The sequence below is a fragment of the Xiphophorus maculatus genome, chromosome 1 (genome assembly GCF_002775205.1).
Source record: "Xiphophorus maculatus strain JP 163 A chromosome 1, X_maculatus-5.0-male, whole genome shotgun sequence".
NCBI classification, from domain to species: Eukaryota; Metazoa; Chordata; class Actinopteri; order Cyprinodontiformes; family Poeciliidae; genus Xiphophorus; species Xiphophorus maculatus.
Genome location: NC_036443.1, coordinates 13,883,358 through 13,904,059, shown reverse-complemented (window position 1 = coordinate 13,904,059; position 20,702 = coordinate 13,883,358). Strand labels below are relative to the sequence as shown.

At 40.0% G+C, this 20,702-nt stretch overlaps 2 protein-coding genes across 2 annotated transcripts; both read left to right on the top strand.

Moving 5' to 3' along the window:
- Positions 1–3,821: 3,821 nt before the first annotated feature.
- On the top strand, positions 3,822–17,413 carry znf335 (zinc finger protein 335). Its single transcript, XM_023337917.1, has 28 exons — positions 3,822–4,268; positions 6,254–6,447; positions 6,538–6,814; positions 6,911–6,988; positions 7,209–8,339; positions 8,444–8,623; positions 9,520–9,684; positions 9,766–10,024; positions 10,112–10,289; positions 10,392–10,504; positions 10,587–10,605; positions 10,968–11,084; positions 11,176–11,249; positions 11,374–11,534; positions 11,627–11,850; positions 11,943–12,042; positions 12,121–12,209; positions 12,906–13,162; positions 13,276–13,384; positions 13,468–13,659; positions 13,793–13,935; positions 14,042–14,181; positions 15,092–15,189; positions 15,318–15,404; positions 15,676–15,759; positions 15,843–15,884; positions 16,022–16,127; positions 16,789–17,413. Exons 2-28 carry the CDS (start codon positions 6,256–6,258, stop codon positions 16,908–16,910), a joined length of 4,737 nt encoding a protein of 1,578 aa, XP_023193685.1. The 5' UTR covers positions 3,822–4,268; positions 6,254–6,255; the 3' UTR covers positions 16,911–17,413.
- Positions 17,414–17,844: 431 nt separating this feature from the next.
- Positions 17,845–20,379, top strand: LOC111609440. Its single transcript, XM_023337925.1, has 6 exons — positions 17,845–18,259; positions 18,338–18,649; positions 18,766–18,895; positions 18,970–19,088; positions 19,216–19,262; positions 19,381–20,379. The coding sequence occupies exons 1-6, from the start codon at positions 18,223–18,225 to the stop codon at positions 19,537–19,539; spliced, it is 804 nt and encodes a 267-aa protein (XP_023193693.1). The 5' UTR covers positions 17,845–18,222; the 3' UTR covers positions 19,540–20,379.
- Positions 20,380–20,702: the final 323 nt, after the last annotated feature.

Sequence of the window (20,702 nt, the reverse complement as noted above, 5' to 3'; positions counted from 1 at the left end):
TTCCTTTGTCAGCGTCTTTATCATTTGCAAATACTTTTGGATTGATATGTTTCTTTATCTCTGCTATACACAACCAACAAAAAACATTTCGCATTTCACTTTTCCAGTTTAAATCAAATAACCAGAGATATTTCTAAACTACTTGCTAATTGCCTGGACAATAAAAACCTCAGATTTGTGTTAAACTTTCATGAAGTTCTAAAGTTTTAATAAGCTAAAATTACTACGAAAGCCCAGATCATAATTTTGTAGATTTAAGATTCACAAACCGACGACCTACTTGTCCATCATCACCTCAAACACCCTACTGATTTTTGTGACATTGTGGAGAAGCACAGTGGACCTCAGAATGCCTGGTTGCCTGGAAGTGACACATTCATCTGTTAAAACAATTGTACCCAAATATAAACACCACAGGAATGTCCAGTCGTTGCACTGTTCAGGGATGACCTTGTGTCGCAACCCCCTCAAAACAGCAAAGTTTATTTCTGGCACAAGAAATGACACAAGAAACCGTTTCCACCCAACAACTGGTGTCAGTAGAAACAAACTTTAATTTTTCAGTTTAGCAAAAACAAAACACATGAGAAATTAAAAGAACCTACACACGGAAGAGCTATGCTTCAGGGTTTCCACAGGCCAAAACAATTAAAGCAAAACACCTCCTAACTGTGAAATAAAATACCACTATAAATAAACAAAATTCTACCAAGGCTACACTTTAATTAGCTATCCACAAAACAGAAGATGAAAATGGCAGAGAACCCCAACCAGCTTCCACTGCGAATAAAACAAACAGTTCCTTTATAGTTACAATTATTCTCACAATAATATTCACAATAGGCTGCGCAAGCGCACAGATAAGATCAATTCCCACTCAAAAGAGAGTTGACACCGTGAGAGCGACCTTTTTATGCAGAGGTTGTCTCAACACGTCTCACCCGAGGCAATGTTAAAAAAGAGGAGAATACTGTCCTCTGTCCTTCGGATTTAATTTGGGTGAATGTGTGTTCGGCATCTTGCTTTTCCCTCTTTGTGGTGACATCAAAACTATGATTGATATTGAGCTGGCAGGAGAGAGTAAACAGATGGTTCATTTTGTCTTCATAGACACAGACTCCCAAAACCAGATTCAGTCCAGCTGTGCAGGAAACTAATTACCTGTTACAGAAATCTGTGTCGCAATGTTAATAAATGTTTATTTTTTACATTTAAACCATGAGAGAATTTCACTTCACATTATAAATGCCCCTCAAAGGCAAAGATGGAATGTAAATATTACAGAAAACCAAAATGGCTTTATGAGCACTTGGTAATAACACACCAAGCTTGTATTTTGATACTGTTTATCATGTTGTCCTCTTAATTTAACTCTAAGCACTGCTGGGATGTGCACCTCCAAAGCTCTGAGAAGGCAGTGGAGGCATTTGATGACTGGAAGAAAGATGAGAGATTATGGTAATTAAATATTTCTTAGCATGGAGGATTTTTGTTTCCGAGGTTTTTGTGGGACTGGATGAAAAAGTCTGCCTAGAAATGAAAAACTTGTACAAATTTATCGTAATAAATTATCCTCACAGTGTTTATTTATTTCATTCTAATAGGTTTGTTCCTTATAAGGTGGCATATTCCTGACATTTATTTGTGTTTAGTGTGCAAGATTATGAGTTATGGCAAAAGAAAACATAAAAAAGTTTAAGAAAATTCAAATATTGCATAAGTCCATTAACCTTTTATTTCTATTACAAAAATATTGACTTAGTGAAAAACATTTCTATGTGCCACACAATATATTTACTCTGTTCTTGCTTGGAGCTCCTTCTGCATTTAAGGCATGTAAGGCAATGCAATCTTTATTTGCAGGTTAAATACTGACCATTTTTAAGACGATAATAAACTACTGGTTCCATACACCAGCCCTCTTTTTAGCCCAGGTAATATTTTTCTGAAGTTGTCTCTGCTTCAGGAGTGGTTTAGTTTCCAAACTTTTCTACACTGGGGACTTCAACTCTTTGAATCAGTTAAAAATGGGGAACAATGACAACATAAACAGCAACAACAGCTAATACATGGGTCAACGTTATGCTTTTATCTATTCTAAAGTTATGCCAAACTATAAGAATGTTAACAGTAACAACATGATTTACTTTAGTCATGTTTATTATTTAGGTTGATCTTTGCATCTTAGCACTCCATAATTACAAAATGGTGACCCAAACTGGGGTCTCCACCCAGACTTTGGGTTCCACTGGCTTAACTCAAGTAGCGTGCTAGTTGTTACCCATTCCTGGATATGACTGAAGTACTAACGCCACGCCTTGCGGGTCTTCTTCTATCCCACCCTTTTTCTTCCAATAAACTTCACATTATTAGGCTTTGGGACAGCACGCTCTGTGCAGCCAGCTTCTTTAACAATGACTGAGTATGTCAAGGACAGCCGACTGGACATACTTGAAGCCATGTGCATGGCAAATTACCTCAGGCTATAAATGTTACAGTTCTTGGTATTATGTATACTTAACAATTGTCCCCATTCAAATAAGTAATAACCGAACACAGCAGTATGTACTCAAAATAGGTTTTAACCCGTCTTATACAACATTGTACTTTTTTGAGAAACTGATACACGTCTGCCTTTATTAAATAAACCAGTAAATAAATTTATTTAGCAATGATATTCTGATGTATTGAGATGCACCTCTACATGAATCTTTAAACATTTCTCCAGAAAATGACCTCTGATTGATGACATATTAAAGAGAAACTTCTAAGTTGCGAGTGACAGGGCTGAAATGATATCTGAAAAAAAAGCTGTATATGGTAAGTCAGTTTCTTTCTTTCCTACTTTTTCTTCCTTGCACTGCTTTGTTAAACAGATACTGCATTTAACAAAGATGTCAGGTAGTGTAGGGTAACTAACACAAAAGCCTGTGTTCATCATCATCAAACGCACGTCTCCCCCTAGTGTTTAAACACCACAATGATTTCTGAGTCTTAATGAAATAGTAGCTTAATTACATCTGCCTGTGTATTTTCTTGATATAGACTGAGAAAATTTAAAATCTGTTTTTTTTTTTTTTTTTTTAAGCAGATAAAAAGTGCATAAGAAACGTGGAGCGTTTACTATTCATTCTTTACTACAGAATATAATAGAGTTGCACTCACTAACTATATAAAAAGGCATAACGAGGTTTAGGGTGCCAAATCGATTAAAAAAAAAAAGATCTCTTGATTTCCGAGACAGAAATGGAAGTTAGGGGTCGTAGTACTAAAACCATTTACCAGAAGATTTTTTTTAACATACTGGGTTTCCAGATATTATAAAAAAATAATGACTGGGTTAAGTATTTTAAATTTTATTGTAGGAAGAAATAATAGTAATAATAGAATCTCGAAAAACTGCCAATAACAAAAAAAATGCATATTTTAACAGAAGTATAAAATCATGCAGGTTACACTAAGGAACTTAAGAAAACTCCTGATTATATAGTCTGTTGTATATATTTTTTTACTGCACACTGACAGACCTTGTAATACTTCTATATCAGACTTCTTTAGAGTGAAGTCTGAAATTCTCTGATCACATTTTGAGTCTGATCAGAGAAATGCACCACAGAAATGTGATGAACACATATTTGTATTTTATTTAATAAATTGTACAAACCACAATTCATTTCTAGAAATAAGATTTCAAATGCAAACGTGAAATTAAGGTGAAGAACAAAAAATTAACAGAAGACGAGACATTTTTTTATTATTATTGTTATTATACTCTGTTGAAAGGTAGGAATCACCACTAATTTACGGGTTTTACATTAGACAGAAATTCGTTAGGAAAAGCACATTTAGAAGACTTTTTTTTTACATCTGAATTTGTGTGAAATATGTTTTAAAAATAAATTAGAGACAAACTAACATCGTACAGAAGGGCAGTTAAGCCTAATATTCCTCCGCACTTCTGTGTAATACGTCCTCCTCTAAAAACAATAGTCCACAAAATGATAAAGATTTCAGATTATTACTCGGGTCTAATTCGGGACACCCACACGGTAAAAGCTGATGCTTGATTTTGTTGGCTTTGTTTAATTTGCAAATCTCAAAAAGTGCCTTTTGAAACAAAAACAATAAATAAGATCCGGTTGCAAAGACAGGAAGCGAGGAGAAACTCATGGCGCCCGACTAGAAAGAATCGACAATTGTCGGTTGCTATGTTGTGATCTACTCGGTGCCTCTACGCTACAGGACACTCGTCTCCTCAAAAATACAAGGTAAGAAAAAAGAGCAACAACTCTGATGTCGGGAAAGGAAAATGTTTTAATTTTCTTCAGGGAGGGTATTTGGGCGGTCTGTCGCCGCTCAGGCCCTTGAGGTCCCCGGGCCAGTAGAGCTCACAGAATGCCTGAATGGAAAAGACTTGAAGTGGCGTATAATGGCGACTCGCAGCAGGCAGGGTGAAGGGCAGCTAGGCCTGCTTAAAGCTGCTAACCTTCGCCGTTGTCTGAGTCAAATTAGCTTTGTGCTGGGATAATGTTGTCGTTTTATGTTTGGGACGGCTTTATTTTTGCCGACCGTCAGCCTTACAGCATTAGAAACAGGGCCTGTTTTTGTTAAGACATAATAAAACGCATTCCAGTAGTATCACTGATCCAACACAATGCTAATCCGTTAGCTTCTATGTTCACTTGTTAGCTTATGTCTCTGGATAAGCAAATGAACAGTAACCAAGAAGACTTATCCTGAATCATGATCAATGCAAATCACGTTTATCCCCCCAAATGCACGTTTATTAAAAACACTGGAATCTGTAAGGATAAAGGTGCAAGGTAGGAAGTATGATTAAGGAGAAACGCAGGTATATTAGTCGACACTTTTAAGTACCAAAGTAGTTACTCCAACATATACGATTGACGCTGAAAACAAAAAATAAGACACGTCTGTCGTTGGTGTTTCTTTCCCTTTCTTGTTAAAATAAATGTGCCGAAGGCAAACCTATTTATATCTCCTTCAATTGGGTCACGTTTGTAAGGAAATGAGTTTGTTATGCCCATTAAAAAAAACTTGTGAAATCCTGTCTACAAACTAACAGCTTTAGGTGGAGGCAGAATGATAGTATTGGACTGTATTTCCCTCGCGGGAAACAACAAGACTCGAAATAATTGGAGTCAATCTCACTGAGAGAGATAAAGATGAAATGCTGCAACCAGAGGCAGTCCCATATCCTCTGCTTATTGCAAAGTAGGCTACTCAACTGGCAAAATGTTGAATTATTGCTATGCACAATCACAGTGGTGCACATCACTAATATTTTTACAATTGAGTCATCATATATTTTGTTGATGAAGTAAGTGTAAGTGACAATGTTGTAAATAAATGTATGACTTGAGCTAGGAGGAAATTATGTTGATATGGCCTGGCAAGGCAACACTCAAAATCATTTGTTGATTTTAATAGATAGACTTGAGGCCAATATGATCTTAAAATGTGTTATGAATATTTGTTGTAATACACTGAGATTATGAAACACAAAGACATGAGTCAATGTTTTCTTCACCATTTGTATTTGGTTTAAATGCCTCAGACTGATGAAATACTGAAATAAACACCAATAATTTTTGTGCTAAAAAATCAGAGTTTAAAAAAATCTATTAGGCCACATGAGCTTTTAGGGGCATCTTACCCTCCACTATTTAACTGCCAGTTACTTTTTTTATATTTGTGCAAGATCTTCTTTTAACATTTAAGACTTAATTGCTTGATGGCAACTAAATATCGCTTAGATGTATGCACCTTGAAATTGTACACTTATCCATCCATCCATTTTCTGACACCCTTGTCCCTACTGGGGTCGGGAGGAGTGCTGGTGCCTATCTCCAGCTAACGTTCTGGGCGAGAGGTGGGGTACACCCTGGACAGGCCGAGAGTCTGTCGCAGGGCAACACAGAGACATACAGGACAAACAAACATGCACACACACACTCACACCTAGGGAGAATTTAGAGAGACCAATTAACCTAACAGTCATATTTTTGGAGGAAGCCAGAGGACCTGGAGAGAACCCACGCATGCACAGGGAGAACATGCAAACTCCTTGCAGAAAGACACCAGGCCGGGAATCGAACCCAGAACCTTCTTGCTGCAAGGCAACAGTCCTACCAACTGCTCCACTGTGCAGCCCACTGTACACTTATGTGAATGTTTTAAACATGTTTTAAAGATGAAACTTTGACCTAATTTATTTTCTTCTTTTTTGTAGTTATGGATTCGGAGGAGAATGAGGTGGAAAGCAGCAGCGATGCAGGCCCATCGGGGATGGAGGAGCCGTCTGAAAGCGGCATGGGCATGGAATCATCAGAGGCGATGTCCGCAGACAGCAGTGATGCTGCTGCCTCCCACGCGCAGGCCCCAGAATCAGACTGTCATGTGGGACAGAGCTCAGAAGGACTCGTGGTGAGGTTTTCTGAATGTCCTCTTTTGGAAGACAACTTGAATTTAATTAAGCCATCGGAAGACAACATGCTGCTTTCACTTGTTTTCCAGGTGTTCATCCCAGAGACCAGCTCCAGCACAGATGTCAGAGTTTCTTCAGTTCATCTTCCAGACTCGTCTTCCGTGGCTCAGTCCACCAGCGTGTCTAGTGTCTCCACGGTGACCCAGTCAGTGCTGGTGTCTGAATCGGCTCAAGTTCTGGTCCACTCCAGTGCTGTGTCAGACGGAGCTATGATGGTTTCTGACTCCACTGCCTCTACCTCATCAGATCTGGGGTCTGCAATCGACAAGATCATAGAGTCCACCATCGGCCCTGATGTCATGAACGGTAATCCCAGTAATGCACACAAATGTGTAAAAGTTTGAGGAATTGTACTTATTTTTCATAGTACAGTGAGTGATGTCTGCTGTGTTTTTAATTAAGGTTGTATAGCTGTCACCAGCGCAGAAGATGGAGGTGCAGAAACTACTCAGTATCTTCTTTTACAAGGACCAGATGACGGTAAGTGTGTTTCATCCATTAACCCACTTTAAATGTTATCATCACTTTCATGAAATGCCCATTTTCAGAGAAGGTATATTATCTTCACCATCATGTGATGTTGTGCCACGTGAATGTAAAAGCATAAATTTCAGTAAAGCAATAAGATCATCCATACTTTTGTTTCTTTGTGGACTCTACACAACTTTTCAAATCCATCTCTGTTTCTTGCATGTTGCAGGGGCTCCTATGGTAGCCCAGATGTCATCTTCAGCCATGTCCAACCGTGTAGCCATTGAGGCTCATGCTGAAGGCCCCACGTCCACCTGCCAGGATCAGGGAGACCCGCAGGGCGGCCTTGAACCGGACCAGCCCGATGATCATCCGGGACACTCCGGTTACAGAGAAGAGAGCAGCAGCCAGCCCGACCAGCCCCAGCATTCCCATCCTTCCCAGTATATGGACTGCAGCGCGGACGGCCCGGACCAGACCGAGGAGTCTTCATCGTCGTTTCTGGAGTGTTCGGGCGAGGAACCCGACCAGACTCGCTCCCAGACCGGCTTCCCTGACTACAGCGGTAACAACAGTGACCAGGACCTTCCTGGATACGTGGAATGCAGTGGAGCCGACTCAAACCCCACCAGCAGAAGCCACTACATAGTGGATTGCAGCTCCGGGTATCTCCAGCGTGTAGCAGATGATAGAGAGCAGCCGCATCATTCACGGAGCTACATCGACAGCAGCGCTGACCACCGGACTCAGACCAGTCGACAATACGCTGGAGAGTCTGGGGGGGAATGTATTGCGGCTGCAGACTCTGAGCAGCCCGGCTGTTCGCGATATCAGACAAGACATGATGATGACGACGACGATGATGATGAGCAGAACCAGGATCCAGATCAGCCACAGCACTCTCAGCAGCAGCCACAGCACTCCTGCTACACGGAGAACAGCAACGGCCCTGAGGCATCCCTCTATCACGACGACAGCTCCTCGTCAGACCACCCGCTTGCAGACACGGCGGGCACGGGCGGACTTCCTGAGGCGCTGGAATGCAACGAGAGTCAGCCTGGTCTGTACATCAGCAGCAGTGGCACATATGCATCTAATCAAGAACCTGAACAGGCCCAACAGAGCTCCCCATGCCTGGAGGAGCCTCGAGGCTCCCGGGATGAACAGGGGTTCCCCAGAGACATGGACACATCAGCTGCGCCACGGGGTTCGGGAGACCACCAGCCGAACCTGGCTGAGTTAGAGGAGATGATGGAGGTGGTGATTGTTCATCAATTCAAGTGCAAGATGTGTCCGTACAAAAGTGTTTCCAAAGACACGCTCATTAACCACATGAGGGACAAACACTTTAAACCTGCCGGTAAGGATTCCGATGATGCATATAAACGAGAAAGCTGAATGGATAGTCGCAATCATATTTTTTATTCCTATTTACTGATTTATTTATTTATTTATTTGTTATAGGTGAAATCTCAATGAAACGGAAACGTGGTCGACCTCCTAAAAGCGAGACGTTAGCTCGTCAAAAAGCAGAGCGAGAAGAGGCAGAAAGGAGGAAAGCAGAAGAGGTGAAGGATGTTGTGAAGCAACCAGAAGAAGAAGTGGACGATATTGTGGACGCTGGCGCCATCGACGATCCAGAAGGTGAGTGGTGGGAAACATTTTCTTTAAACACTCAAACAGATTTCCTCCCGCCATTGTTTAAGTTATAAAACCAACATCTACAGCACTATGCAAAAGTTTTCCTTAAACCTTTTCACATTTTGACTTGTTGCAGTGACACAATTTGTTGCATTTTATTGGGATTTTAGGTATTAGGTAACACAAAATAGCACATGATTGTGAAGAGGAAAGAAAAACACGATTTTCAAAGTCTTTCAAACAAATTCCTAGATGTTGTGGTGTGTGTTTGTACTGAGTTCAGTTGTTGCTCTGTCTGTTTATTTAGGTTTATTCTCCTGCTGGAAGGTAAAGCAGCTCCTTCAGAGCTACCATGATGCTGCCTCTCTAATAAATGCTATTCTTTGCCAACCTGTGACTTTAGGGGTTTTGTATTTAAACTAAGATTAAATTACACAGGTTAACTTAGCTTAACTCAGTCAAGCCATCTTTGTTTACCATTAAAAACAGAAAGCAAATAACAAAGTGTTGAGCATGAAAAACATTTGAAATAAAATACTTTTAAAATATCCATCCAGAAATAACAGTATTAGTAAAAGACAAACTTAGGAAAACGATGAACTCATAATCTGTAGTGGGCCAAAATTCAAGTAAAAAGAGTTATGTCTTAAGTACATATTTAAATGTATTATTAAGTTACAACCTACAGTTTTTCAATTTGCAAAACATATTAAATGCAACATATGAAATTCATTTAACCTTACAATAATGTGTTACATTTTGTTTCTTGTCATATAAAATCTCTATAGAATATACTAAAGTTTGTGATTACAATGTGACAAAATATGAAAGAGTTGAAGTACTGAGGCTAATTTTGCAGAGCATTACAACCTTAACGTTGCTCTTCTGTTTGTCTCCAGAGGACAGCGACTACAACCCAGTAGATCAGGAGATTAAAGGAAGACCTCCGGCTTTCCCGAGGAAACCACCCACTTCCATCTCCTCCTCCTCTCAAGGGCGTCCCCGGCGAAAGGTCGGTCGCCCAAGGAAGTACAACGTTTCTGGTGAAGGAATCAGCAGCAAAGGTGAAACGTTGCTTGCATAACCCACATTCAAACTTTTAGCTTGCAGTCGATTCGTCCCTTATCCTCGGTTGTTTGTCACAGAAGCAGAATGCATCTCTAAGTGGCCCAGGCTCAGTGCGGATCCCTCTGCAGCTGAAGAGGCAAGCTCTTCTGGTTTGGGCCAAGGTCTGGGTAGAGAGATTAACGAGGACACAGCTGAGGCAGCGATCAGCCAATCTGACTCCGAGAACAAAGACCCTTCGTCAAACTCTCAGCCAGAGGAGGAGTTCCTCCCGAGGAAACGGGGCCGACCTTCTAAGCGCTTCCTACGCAAGAAATATAGGAAGTATATGAACCGCAAGTAAGCTCCAAAGTATTTAAATGTCATGAGTGGCATAAAAAGATTTTATGATATATAAATGACTTATTCGACTTCAATGTGTTCTAGTCGGTACTATAAATCACTCAAACCTCTGCTGCGGCCCCACAACTGCTGGATCTGCGGTTCGCGCTTCCTCACCCAGGAGGACCTGCGCTTTCACATCGACTCTCATGAAGGCAATGACCCAGAGCTGTTTAAGTGCCTCCAGTGCAGCTACCGCTGCAAGCGCTGGTCTTCACTGAAGGTCAGTAGAAACAAAGCATCTTTCAGGCTCCACATCACTTTGTTATTTGTAGGGTTTTTTTTCTGAAATGTGTCACAAGAAGACTTTTTTTCTTTAATGCAGGAGCACATGTTCAATCATGAAGGCACAAAGCCATTTAAATGTGAGGAGTGTGACTACTCAAGTGTTTACAAGAAAGATGTTATTCGACACTCTGCAGTCCACAGCAAAGAGAAGTGAGCAACTTATTTAACAAATATATAAGTTTTCCCCATAATTTCTGAAATTACAACTAATAATATCTTTATGATCTTGCAGGAGAAGAAAAAAAGAGTTGGTGAGTAATATATAGCATCCTGTTTAGTAGCTTGTCTCAGATCTTAGGTTGAAATGTATGCAGTCCTTCTGTGTTAGATGTAAAGCCAAGTGTTAGGGTTCTTAAAGTACCACAAAGATCTCCCATAGAAGATTTCCTGACATATTTGAAAGTAACTTACTAAGGCAATGTATATTTTCTTTACTAAATGAAAATAAAAATAAGCAACAGAAATATAATTTAAGCCTTTTGACACCCTGCAGGACATACCGCCCTATGTACCGCCAGGACATCGCATATTTTCTGATTTGATGGGTGGATCTTTTCTTTCTGTAGCCCTGTGTTATCTCTCACCAGCGTGTTTGTCTTTTTCATTCCTGCAGGTTCCCAAGGTGTTGGAGTTCCCGTGCCCGGTGTGTGACAAGGTGTACCCGATGCAAAAGAGACTCACCCAACACATGAAAACTCACAGCTCTGAGAAGCCACACATGTGTGACAAGGTGTGAAGCCTTTTCCTATCAAATTCTGCTTTTACGTCACAGTCTTCTGTGTATAAAGAGAATTTCTTGAACCTTTTTTGTTTTTGCGTAGTGTGGAAAATCCTTTAAGAAGAGGTACACGTTCAAAATGCACTTATTGACCCACATCCAGAGTCTTGGAGACAAGTCAGTACTGAAAGCTTTCTGTTCCCGTTCATTCTTCGGCACCCTTTCACAAGCAATGTTGCAGCGACTAAACATATATATATATTATACATATTGTAAATTTACATCTATGTACATTTTCAAGGTTCAAGTGCGAGTTTTGCGACTATTCTTGTGAAAACAAGAAGCTGCTGCTCAACCATCAGCTCTCCCACACCAACGACAGGCCCTTCAGGTGTGACTACTGTAAATATTCCACGTCCAAAGAGGAGTTCCTGGTCTCACACATGGCCATCAAACACACAGGTTGGTGTTTGAGTCGAGATTTCATTGTGTCTCCATGTTTCACCCCCCCCCCTTTATACTGAGTCTGTACTCATGGTATTGCGTCTCTGCAGGGGAGAAGCCTTTCTCTTGTGATATGTGTCACTTCACCACCAAGCACAGGAAGAACCTGCGTCTCCATGTGCAATGTCGCCACCCAGAGGCCTTTGACGAGTGGTCTCTGGCTCACCCTGAGGAGCCGGTCAGAAGACGAAGGAAACCCTTCTTCACCCTGCAGCAGATAGAGGAGCTCAAACAACAACATGACGACAACAATCCGACATTACAGAACACCATAGTGAGTCCATTTAAACTGTTTTATTAAACAGCACACATTGCTTTGCTGTTTGATATATTTTGCTTTTTTTTTTTTCCATCATCATTCTTTAGATTACTGTGGATCCTGAAACACTGCAGGCTATGCAGGGGATAGAAAATGCTTCAGTTACCCAGGATGCATTGGGAAATACAACTATAATCTATGAACATGGTCAGTTAATTATTTAGTAAGACATTTCTTCGATATTTTTTAACATGTTAACCGACTTTTTCTAAATCTGTTCCTTAGCTGAGTCTAGTGGTCTGTCTGCTCAAAATGCCCTGGATCTGTTGCTGAACATGAGCAACGCTCGGGAAATTGTTGGAAACTCTTTACAGGTTTGTTAAAAATGGTCTTTTTAAGATATATTTATAGCAATTCTTACCAACGCTGTGCATACCTTTTTAGAACTTTGCAAATTTTGTCAACATTTTTTGTTAAACAATGGTTTTCTACCTACCACTCTTTCAGTAAGACCAAAATTCCTTTTTCCTTTCAAGACCTTTTTTTTATAATGGGAACAGTTTTGCACAACTGAGCTGTGAATCTCTTTTGGTTCTTTAAAGCTCCTATTCAGTCAGTTACGGTGTTTTGGTAGGCGTCTAGTTGTCCTGTACCCAGAAATCTTGACAGTATAAAGCGAGGGACAGAACTTGTTTGGAACTTGTTTGCTTTAAACTTTTCCACAACTCTGTCCCTGAGCTGTCGACTCTGTCCCTTAGTCCTCATGATGAAGTTTGATCTCTAACAAACTTCTGGCATCTTCACAAACTTCAACCATAAACTCTTTAAGTAAATACAGGCTGAAATTCAATGCACCCTATACCTTTATCATTCTTATTTGCATTTTTTTTATCAAGTCCCTTTTTCTGTCCACTTCACAATTAAGTACTGCTTTGTGTTGGTTAATCACATAAGATACGTTAAAATTTGTGGCTGTAATGTGACAAAATGTGAAAGGGTTAATGGGTTAATTATAGTTTTACAAACATTTTTTAATATTCAGGGTTCTTTTAACTCTTCATGCTTCACAGGTGGCAGTGCTGAAATCAGAAGGAAGTGAAGGGGAAGGTGGAACAGTCGGTGCCCTGGCCGTTGCACCTGGCCAGGGTCAAAAGATCATGACCTTTCATGTGTCTGAGAACGGTGAAGCAGTGCTGCAGGAGGCCTACGAGGCAGCCGCCTCTGAAGCTGGGGAGCTTACCCACATTGCCATAGGAAGCTACGAGGATGCAGGCGAGTTCAGTGTTGTGGAAGAGCCTGCTGGAGAAGTCCACAGCCCCGCATACAGGTGTCTAAAGACTGAGTGGAACACAGAGAATATATGTTTTTTGTTTCTTTTAAGTTTGCACTATTCTGATAAGTGTTTTTAGGTTTTAATCCTATTAAAATACTGTGTTTCAGTGTTGATGAAAGCAGTCAGGGTTTAGACGTCTCTGCATCAGAGAACCTGAAAAATGACAAGTACTATCTAACTTCAGCCCTGGCTGACGGTGTATTGCAGCAAGTAGAGGTAATGATCAGTATTTTCATTTGATGGGTGTGTATAAACGTCGTTTCTAGTTTCTCACATCTGTGCTTCGTCTCTCCTGTTAGCTGAGCAGTGAAGCTCCAGCCTCGCCTACAGCGACGAGCTCTCCCAACACCAAGAGATTTTGCTGCCGCATCTGCATGGAGTCATTCAACGGTCGCTCCGACATGGAGAACCACAAGAGGGCGCACTTGGATTCCAACACTTTTAAATGTCCTGACTGTGATTTCACCTCGACCTCATGGCCTGAAGTGAAGGCAAGTCTATCAGCAGCAGCTTCATAAATTCATTTCTTTATCAGATATTTAAAATAATTTTAATTGTTAATTTAAGCACCATTTAGTATCAAAGAGGGAAAAAATATTTGTCTCTTCTACACAACGTCCTTAGTCTCACATGGGGATGCACTCCTACCTGCGCCCGCATAAGTGTCCAAGTTGCAGCTTTGCCTCAAAGAATAAGAAAGACTTGCGTCGTCACATGATGACCCACACCAACGAGAAGCCGTTCGCTTGCAAATATTGTGGACAAAGGTTGGGAGCGACCATCTTTTTTTTTTTTTATAAGATTTGAGGATGAGATGTGCCGAGCAGCTGCACATGTGACTGGTTCTTTGTTTTGTTTTGTTTTTTCTTTAAGGTTTAACCGTAATGGTCATCTGAAGTTCCACATGGAGCGTCTCCATAGTCAGGATCATCCCACTCGCAAAAGCCGCAGCAACGCATCTCAGCAAACAATCATTGTGAACAGTGACGAAGAGGCCTTAGCCACCCTGCAGTGTAAGCCGCACTCACAAAATAAACGTGGGTAACTCCTTCTTTGAAGTGGTCTGCATAAGACTGGCTTAATACTGTCATAAATATAACATTACACCTATTATGAACATAAAGGAGTCTTCATGAATGTCTATGACTGTTGTCATGAAGTGTCATTCTGTATATAATGACACTTTAGTGCAAAGTTGACACTTTTAATGCGCTTTTAATGGAAACTTTAGTACAGCTTTGCATTGAAAGAGTTATTATTTACTGAATAATGCAAAGTTGGCAACTTTAATGAACTTTTATTGCAGCTTTGCAATAAAAGTGTCATTATTAACCAACCGACACTTCATGACAACAGTCTTAAACATTCATGAAGACCCCTTCATGTTCATAACAGATGTTATGTCATGCTTATGACAGTCTTATGCACACCCCTTCAAATAAAGTGTTACCATAACTTGTACATTATATTGCACTGGTGTTGGTCAGTGTAATAAATATGTCATCTGGTTAAAGAAATTAACCAGAAAACAAAAATTTTAATCTTTGGGAATTATCTCAGTTTAAAGAGATATCAAGATGAGATTCTACTAACAGTGAATCTCTCTTAAGGTAGAGAAATCCCAGACAGTGAACTGAAGGGAGATGAGAACTGTGTAGGAAGGCAATGGCCAGGCTAGCTGTTTGCCATTGGTGGAGAGGATTTAGGAAGTTTTCATTGGGTCAAAGTGTCATACTGGCATCTTTGCTGCTCAACCCACAAATGCATTTTCCTTCCCGATGTCACATAATTTAAAAGAAAATAAACAGCCAAGAAGCATTGTTAAAATGAAGAACTAATTGACCAACATAACTGTCTTTTTTTGCTATGATTTGATATAAAACATAATAAATACTACAATCTGTTCATTTGTTTTTGCAACAGCCTTGCAGGCTCATCAGACAACGATCACTCCAGAACGGTTGCAGGCGCTCGGTCAGGATCACATAATTGTATCTCAAGAGCAGCCGCTATCCGATCAGGTAACATCATCAGCAGCTCTAGTGTTAACGTTACTAAAATCATCATTTACTTATCTGAAAATTAAGTGAATGATTTTTGCTTGTTGTTTGAATATGTGAAAACATCCATTTCTATGTGCATTCGTCAGGAGGAAGGGTCGTACATCCAGCAGATAACCACCATCGATGGTCAGACTGTTCAGCACCTGATGACTGGAGATAACCAGGTGACAGAAGTAAGAGACACTTTGCTGATTCATTGGGCTAATTTATTTGGAGTCGTATGACAAACTATGGGAAAAAGGCATTATAAATAATCAAAGATATGTATTTCTTTTATGTAGTTCCTAAAATCACATTTCAAGTTTTTAAGTACAGTTTTCTTGATTTTTATGTCTGGTCGTTTTAATAAGAAACTAAATGTCGCCTGCTCACGTATAATTATTACATTTATAAAGCTTAAGCTGCAGTATGTGTATCATTTGTGTTTTTTTTTTTCTTTTTCAGGTTCAGTACATCATCTCACAGGATGGAGTTGAGCACTTAATTCCTCAGGAGTATGTTGTAGTTTCTGATGGTAACCAAATTCAGGTGAGTAATATTCAGTTTCTCTCAGTTAACCACTTTTCCCAATGAAAGCCTTCAATGTCTGAAGGTGTTTTTCTGCTGGGCAGATGCCTGATGGACACATTATCCAATACGAGCATGAACAGCCGGTAAGGCAGACTTGATTTATTTTAAACTTAATGTCGGTAAATTAAACTGATTAAAGGGAGGTGGTTGATGCTGGATAATCTGCAATGAGAAGTTTTTTGTTGTTGTTGTTGTTTATTTGCTATATATGTTTGTGCAGATTGCTGTAAGTCATGATGGGCAGATCCAGTACGTACCTGTCAGCTCTCAAGCTCAGGTGGTGAACACGGAGGACCTGGAAGCTGCGGCACATTCTGCTGTCACAGGTTAGGTTTGTGGAACATTTTTTTAAAGATTGCATTAATTTATATACATGTCTCACATTTAATAATAATAATAATAAAAAATATTCTGATCATATTCACAGCAGCTTAAGACTTCCCTAAGATCTCCATGTGAATGATGGCAAATATAGAAAACCTAACACCAATGTGAAGGCTTTCAGGAATCTCTGCTGCAATTTAAATACTAAGGATGCTGTATTTTCTATTGTACTTATCCTGATATTCCATCACGTTGGTACCCCTGCATATATTACATGATGTTTCCTCAGATTGTGCTGAATTTCAATATAAATATGGGAGGTTTGTGGACCTTAATTGTCAGCTTAAATTTTACTTAGGAGAAGAAAATGCCATTTATACTTGTAAGGCTTATTTTCTTTAGAGTCTTGCTCACTGCTCAATATGCAAATGCTACTTTCAAATGCCATCTAAAGGAATCATGCACACAAAATCAGACTGTTTTTTTTATTATTTATTTACCTCTTGAAGCTAAAATTGTTGCTTTTAGTTGGACAAAACTACTTTAAAATATACAACAAATTCTGTGAGCTTCTGTCACGTTTCTCTCCCTCCTTCCCCAACAACCTCAAGTGGGATGCCAGCTTTTTAATAATAATAGTAAACATAACTTTTCTTCTTGCAGCTGTAGCAGATGCGGCCATGGGGCAGACCCAAACACTTTACACTGAGGCTACACCGGAGCAGCTGGAGCAGCTGCAGCAGCAGGGCATCCCCTATGATGTCATTACCTTCACCAACGAGTAGAGACGTACATGCGAGCTCAGAAAACCGCGACCTCAACTCATATATGCATCCATGCATTCACAAGGCTGCGAACCGAAGCCTCGTCTTGCAAAAGATTAACAGCTTGTGGAAAATAAATGCACATTTTCAGACTTGTTGCTTCTAAATTATTAATAGGGGCTGCACGTTTCAGCGTACATTTGAACAAGGTTTGTCTGTTTTGTGAGTTTAAGAACAGTGTTTGTGTGCCTGAGCTGCTTCAACTTGCAAGACAATGTTATCTAACAAGTTTTAGAAAATGTAAAATTTTTGTTTTTAGTTTTATAAGTGAAATGAAGGACAAAAGGGAGTGTTTATTTTATATTCATATTAAGTTAATTGTTTAGTATTTTACAACTGAGTTGTGAAATATTTATGTAAATACATTTTTCATTAGTCGTTTGCTTTGTTATGGATGATGTGTTTTGAGTTGCTAAGACATGTATCATAAGTTAAAAGCTAACACCAAATAAATGGCTTTGTGTATAAATGTCTAGAGCCTTTTGCATGTGTCTACGAAACAGTTTTTGTTGTTGCTGTTGGGAGATCGTGGAAGCAGCAGAGATGCATGACCCTGCTATTTAGAGGATGTGAAATATTTTTGGTTTGTAATACTAGAATTGTCTAAAAGAAATTAAAGTAAATCAACATTTTGAAGAGAAAAAACTACATTAAAAAAAAACATGTTTAAAGATACTCATGTAATGAGATGCAGTCATGTAAGACGTAAAGAAAATATCACACAAGGTGCTGATCAACCAATCAGAAGCAAAGTCTGCTTCTGAGCCAGAAGTCCATAATGGTCTGACTGGGTCCAACTTTTTAGTTCTGTCTGCTGGTCAGTCTGTTGTTGACATTTTCTCCTTTCCTCTATTCTTTTTTTCTCTTTGTATTTATTTGTTCACTGTGTTTCACATTTTAATGAAAGCATTTCATATTTAATTGCAGCACATTTGGCCTAGAATAGTATTTTGCTGGCCATTAGAAGTAACACTGAAGAGGGAAAACTGCATATGAGAACTAGAAAAGTGAATGTTACCCTAATGCTAAACGCTAAATGTATGTTCTGGAGGAACATTTGCTGTTTCAGGGGATGTTTATATTTTTTTTCATAATTCCAAGAAAATTTCCACATGAGTAATCACAGCAAGAAACTGCAAAAAAATATGCTTATTGTGTCAGTGTTTTTTCTGCTGTTGAAAGAATAACTTCCCTTTTCTTTCCTCTGAGGACCTGCCTATAATTGTCTTACAAGAGGGAAACAACTCTTTACAGGCGCTGAGACTCGGTGAAGATGAAGATTCTCTTTATGTTGTTCTGCCTTTTGCAAGGTATGGCAAAGCAACAGTTTGGGATTTTCCCCTAATTAGATTTTACTGAAACATGAAAATTGACTTCTTGTTTTCCAGAGAACTGCCTCCTAAAAGCACAGCCGAGGACTGAGGAGGTTCAGCCCATTGTGCTGAGACTCGTGTTTCCTCCGTTTTACAACGGCTACAACAAGTCCTGCTGTAAACTGTATCCTGGCCAATGCTACAAAGTGCTGGACAGTGCAGGGTACACCTGTGATTCACTGAGGGGAAGAGTCACCACAACGGAGGAAGACGGATGGATCGAGTTCAGGATATCAAACGTGCAGGTCGGAGATGCGGGTTATTACAGATGTGCGGTTCTGGGAATCCAGAACCACATTTATTCTGACCACTATGTGGAGGTGTTTGGTAAGTAAGCCTGCATGAAAATATTTATTCTGCAATATAATTCCTTGATGTGCAAAGGAAACTTTTTCCTTTAGGTCTTGCGCTAAACTCAGATTTCTGAACTGATGATTTTGCAGAAACCTCTGATCACTACAGCAAGTCTCAGTTTCCACTGACAACCCCAGCAATCAGGGTCCCAAGCAGCTTCACAACACTCCTGGCCTCTACTGTACTGGTCCCAGTGCAGGACTTCAGAGACAATGACAGGTCTGCAGCCTTTTCTTTGTATTGTTTGTGATTTATAAGGTATAACTGAATTTCATAACCTGTCTCTCTTTCAGAGCCTCCTGGAATTTTCGCATGCTGCTCTTTGTCACTGTGTCCATCACAGCCATGATCTCTGTTGTATCTGTTGTTGTTGCTGTTTGCTGTAAAGTCAAAGCAAAACGCAAAAAGTCAAGTAAGCATTTTCCTGAAACTCATTACACCGTTCCAATGTGACTGTCTGCCAGTCTGTCTGTTTTGGGGTTTATTTATAGAGGGGCCAGCCAGTGTAATGCCGTGTTGTTTTTATTCCTGTTTTGTAGACGTTCATGGAGAAGCTCTGTGTGAGTCACAGAAACGAGACGCCCCGGTAGGTGCAGAACTGGGAGCCAGCTGTGACTTTGACTCACTGCCCGGCTTACAAGGAGATATTGTTGTTTTGAACTTCCTCTACTCCACAATCCCTGAATACACGTCATCTCTTTCAGGAAATGAGTGGAATCGTCTATGCAATAGTGGACTTTAAGCCTCGTCAGAAACCTGAGGGGGTGTATGCAAACCTGGAAGAGCAGAGAACTGGAGAAAGCATCTCTCAAGCGGACAATGCTGGGACGGTGGAGTATTCCACATTGGCAATCCAGCTGTGATTCGAACCGTCTGAGGGTATTTATACCCACAAACCAGGGGACCCAAAGTCCAGTCCTCTAGAGCTGCAGTCCTGCAACCTTTATGTGCATCTGCTCCAACACACCAGAATCAAATGAATGGCTCGTTACCAGGTCTCTGCAGAGCTGAATGAAACTTGATGTGGGCATTCAGCTGTCTGATTTAGGTGTCTGAAAGTGGTAGGATGGTAGGTGTGGAGGACTGGACTTTGCCTTGAATGCCTTGAAAAGTTTCAGATTTTTTCACAAACTTCTATGTGTTTTATTAGGATTGTGATAGACCAACAGAAAGCAGTGCATAATTGTGAAGTGGAAGGTAAACAATAAAAAATTTTTAAGACATTTTTTAAACTCTGAGTCTGAGCCGTGGTTTACATTGATATTCTACCTCCCCAACTTAACACTCTACACAACCAGCTTTTGCTGCGGTTATCTCTGTAAATCTTGGGATGCCTCTTTGTTTAATTGATTTTTAGTTAGGATTGCAGTAAGTAACCATTCATTTTCATTTTGCAGTCATGAACTACGTTGTGCCGGTGTATCAAATAAAATCCCAATGAAGCGTCTTGAAATTTATAGTGAGAAATAGACAAAATGTGAAAAAGTACAAGTGGTAAAATTAAAGCAATTTAGAGGCAAATGGCAGCTTCTAACATGTTTTTCACCCATTCATGAAGTTCTAGTTATTAAACAAAAAAGAAAGGTTCCTCTGTGAGTTTCCAGTTGAACTGCAGCATTGATTTCTTAACTTTCCCTTTAAATAGTTTGCCTATGTTGACTCATTTGCATGTAAATCTACAGCACAACATCAAAGTATTAAACTCTTTTGTTACTAAGACAATTAAAAAAACTGTTTTCTGTGACTTTCCCCCTCTGTTTGTGTTCACTTGCTGCGGTGTCAGCAGCCTTACCAGATCAGGTTGACATGTTATCTAATTTTGTATCAATGTTTGTTTTTATCTGCGTCTACTACATTACATCAGTGGTAGCCAGCCCTCTACTATTCTGAGAGCCAATCTCCCTCCCAGCATGCTCCCAGTGCTCCCAGAGCCTCAGCTGAGGCATCTGCTCTTGCTTTGTCATGTTGTCCAATTCAAACAGACAGCGGTAAAAGACGATCCCAGCTGTCGTCAGGCTGCATGTGA

Coding starts and splice junctions, on each gene's coding strand:
- LOC111609440 (XM_023337925.1), top strand. CDS start 18,223: ATGAAGATTCTCTTTATGTTGTTCTGCCTTTTGCAAG. Junction 18,650..18,765: donor CCACTATGTGGAGGTGTTTG/GTAAGTAAGCCT, acceptor ATGATTTTGCAG/AAACCTCTGATCACTACAGC. Junction 18,896..18,969: donor GACTTCAGAGACAATGACAG/GTCTGCAGCCTT, acceptor TCTCTCTTTCAG/AGCCTCCTGGAATTTTCGCA.
- znf335 (XM_023337917.1), top strand. CDS start 6,256: ATGGATTCGGAGGAGAATGAGGTGGAAAGCAGCAGCGATGCAGGCCCA. Junction 13,163..13,275: donor GTCCACAGCCCCGCATACAG/GTGTCTAAAGAC, acceptor ACTGTGTTTCAG/TGTTGATGAAAGCAGTCAGG. Junction 15,405..15,675: donor GAGATAACCAGGTGACAGAA/GTAAGAGACACT, acceptor TTTCTTTTTCAG/GTTCAGTACATCATCTCACA.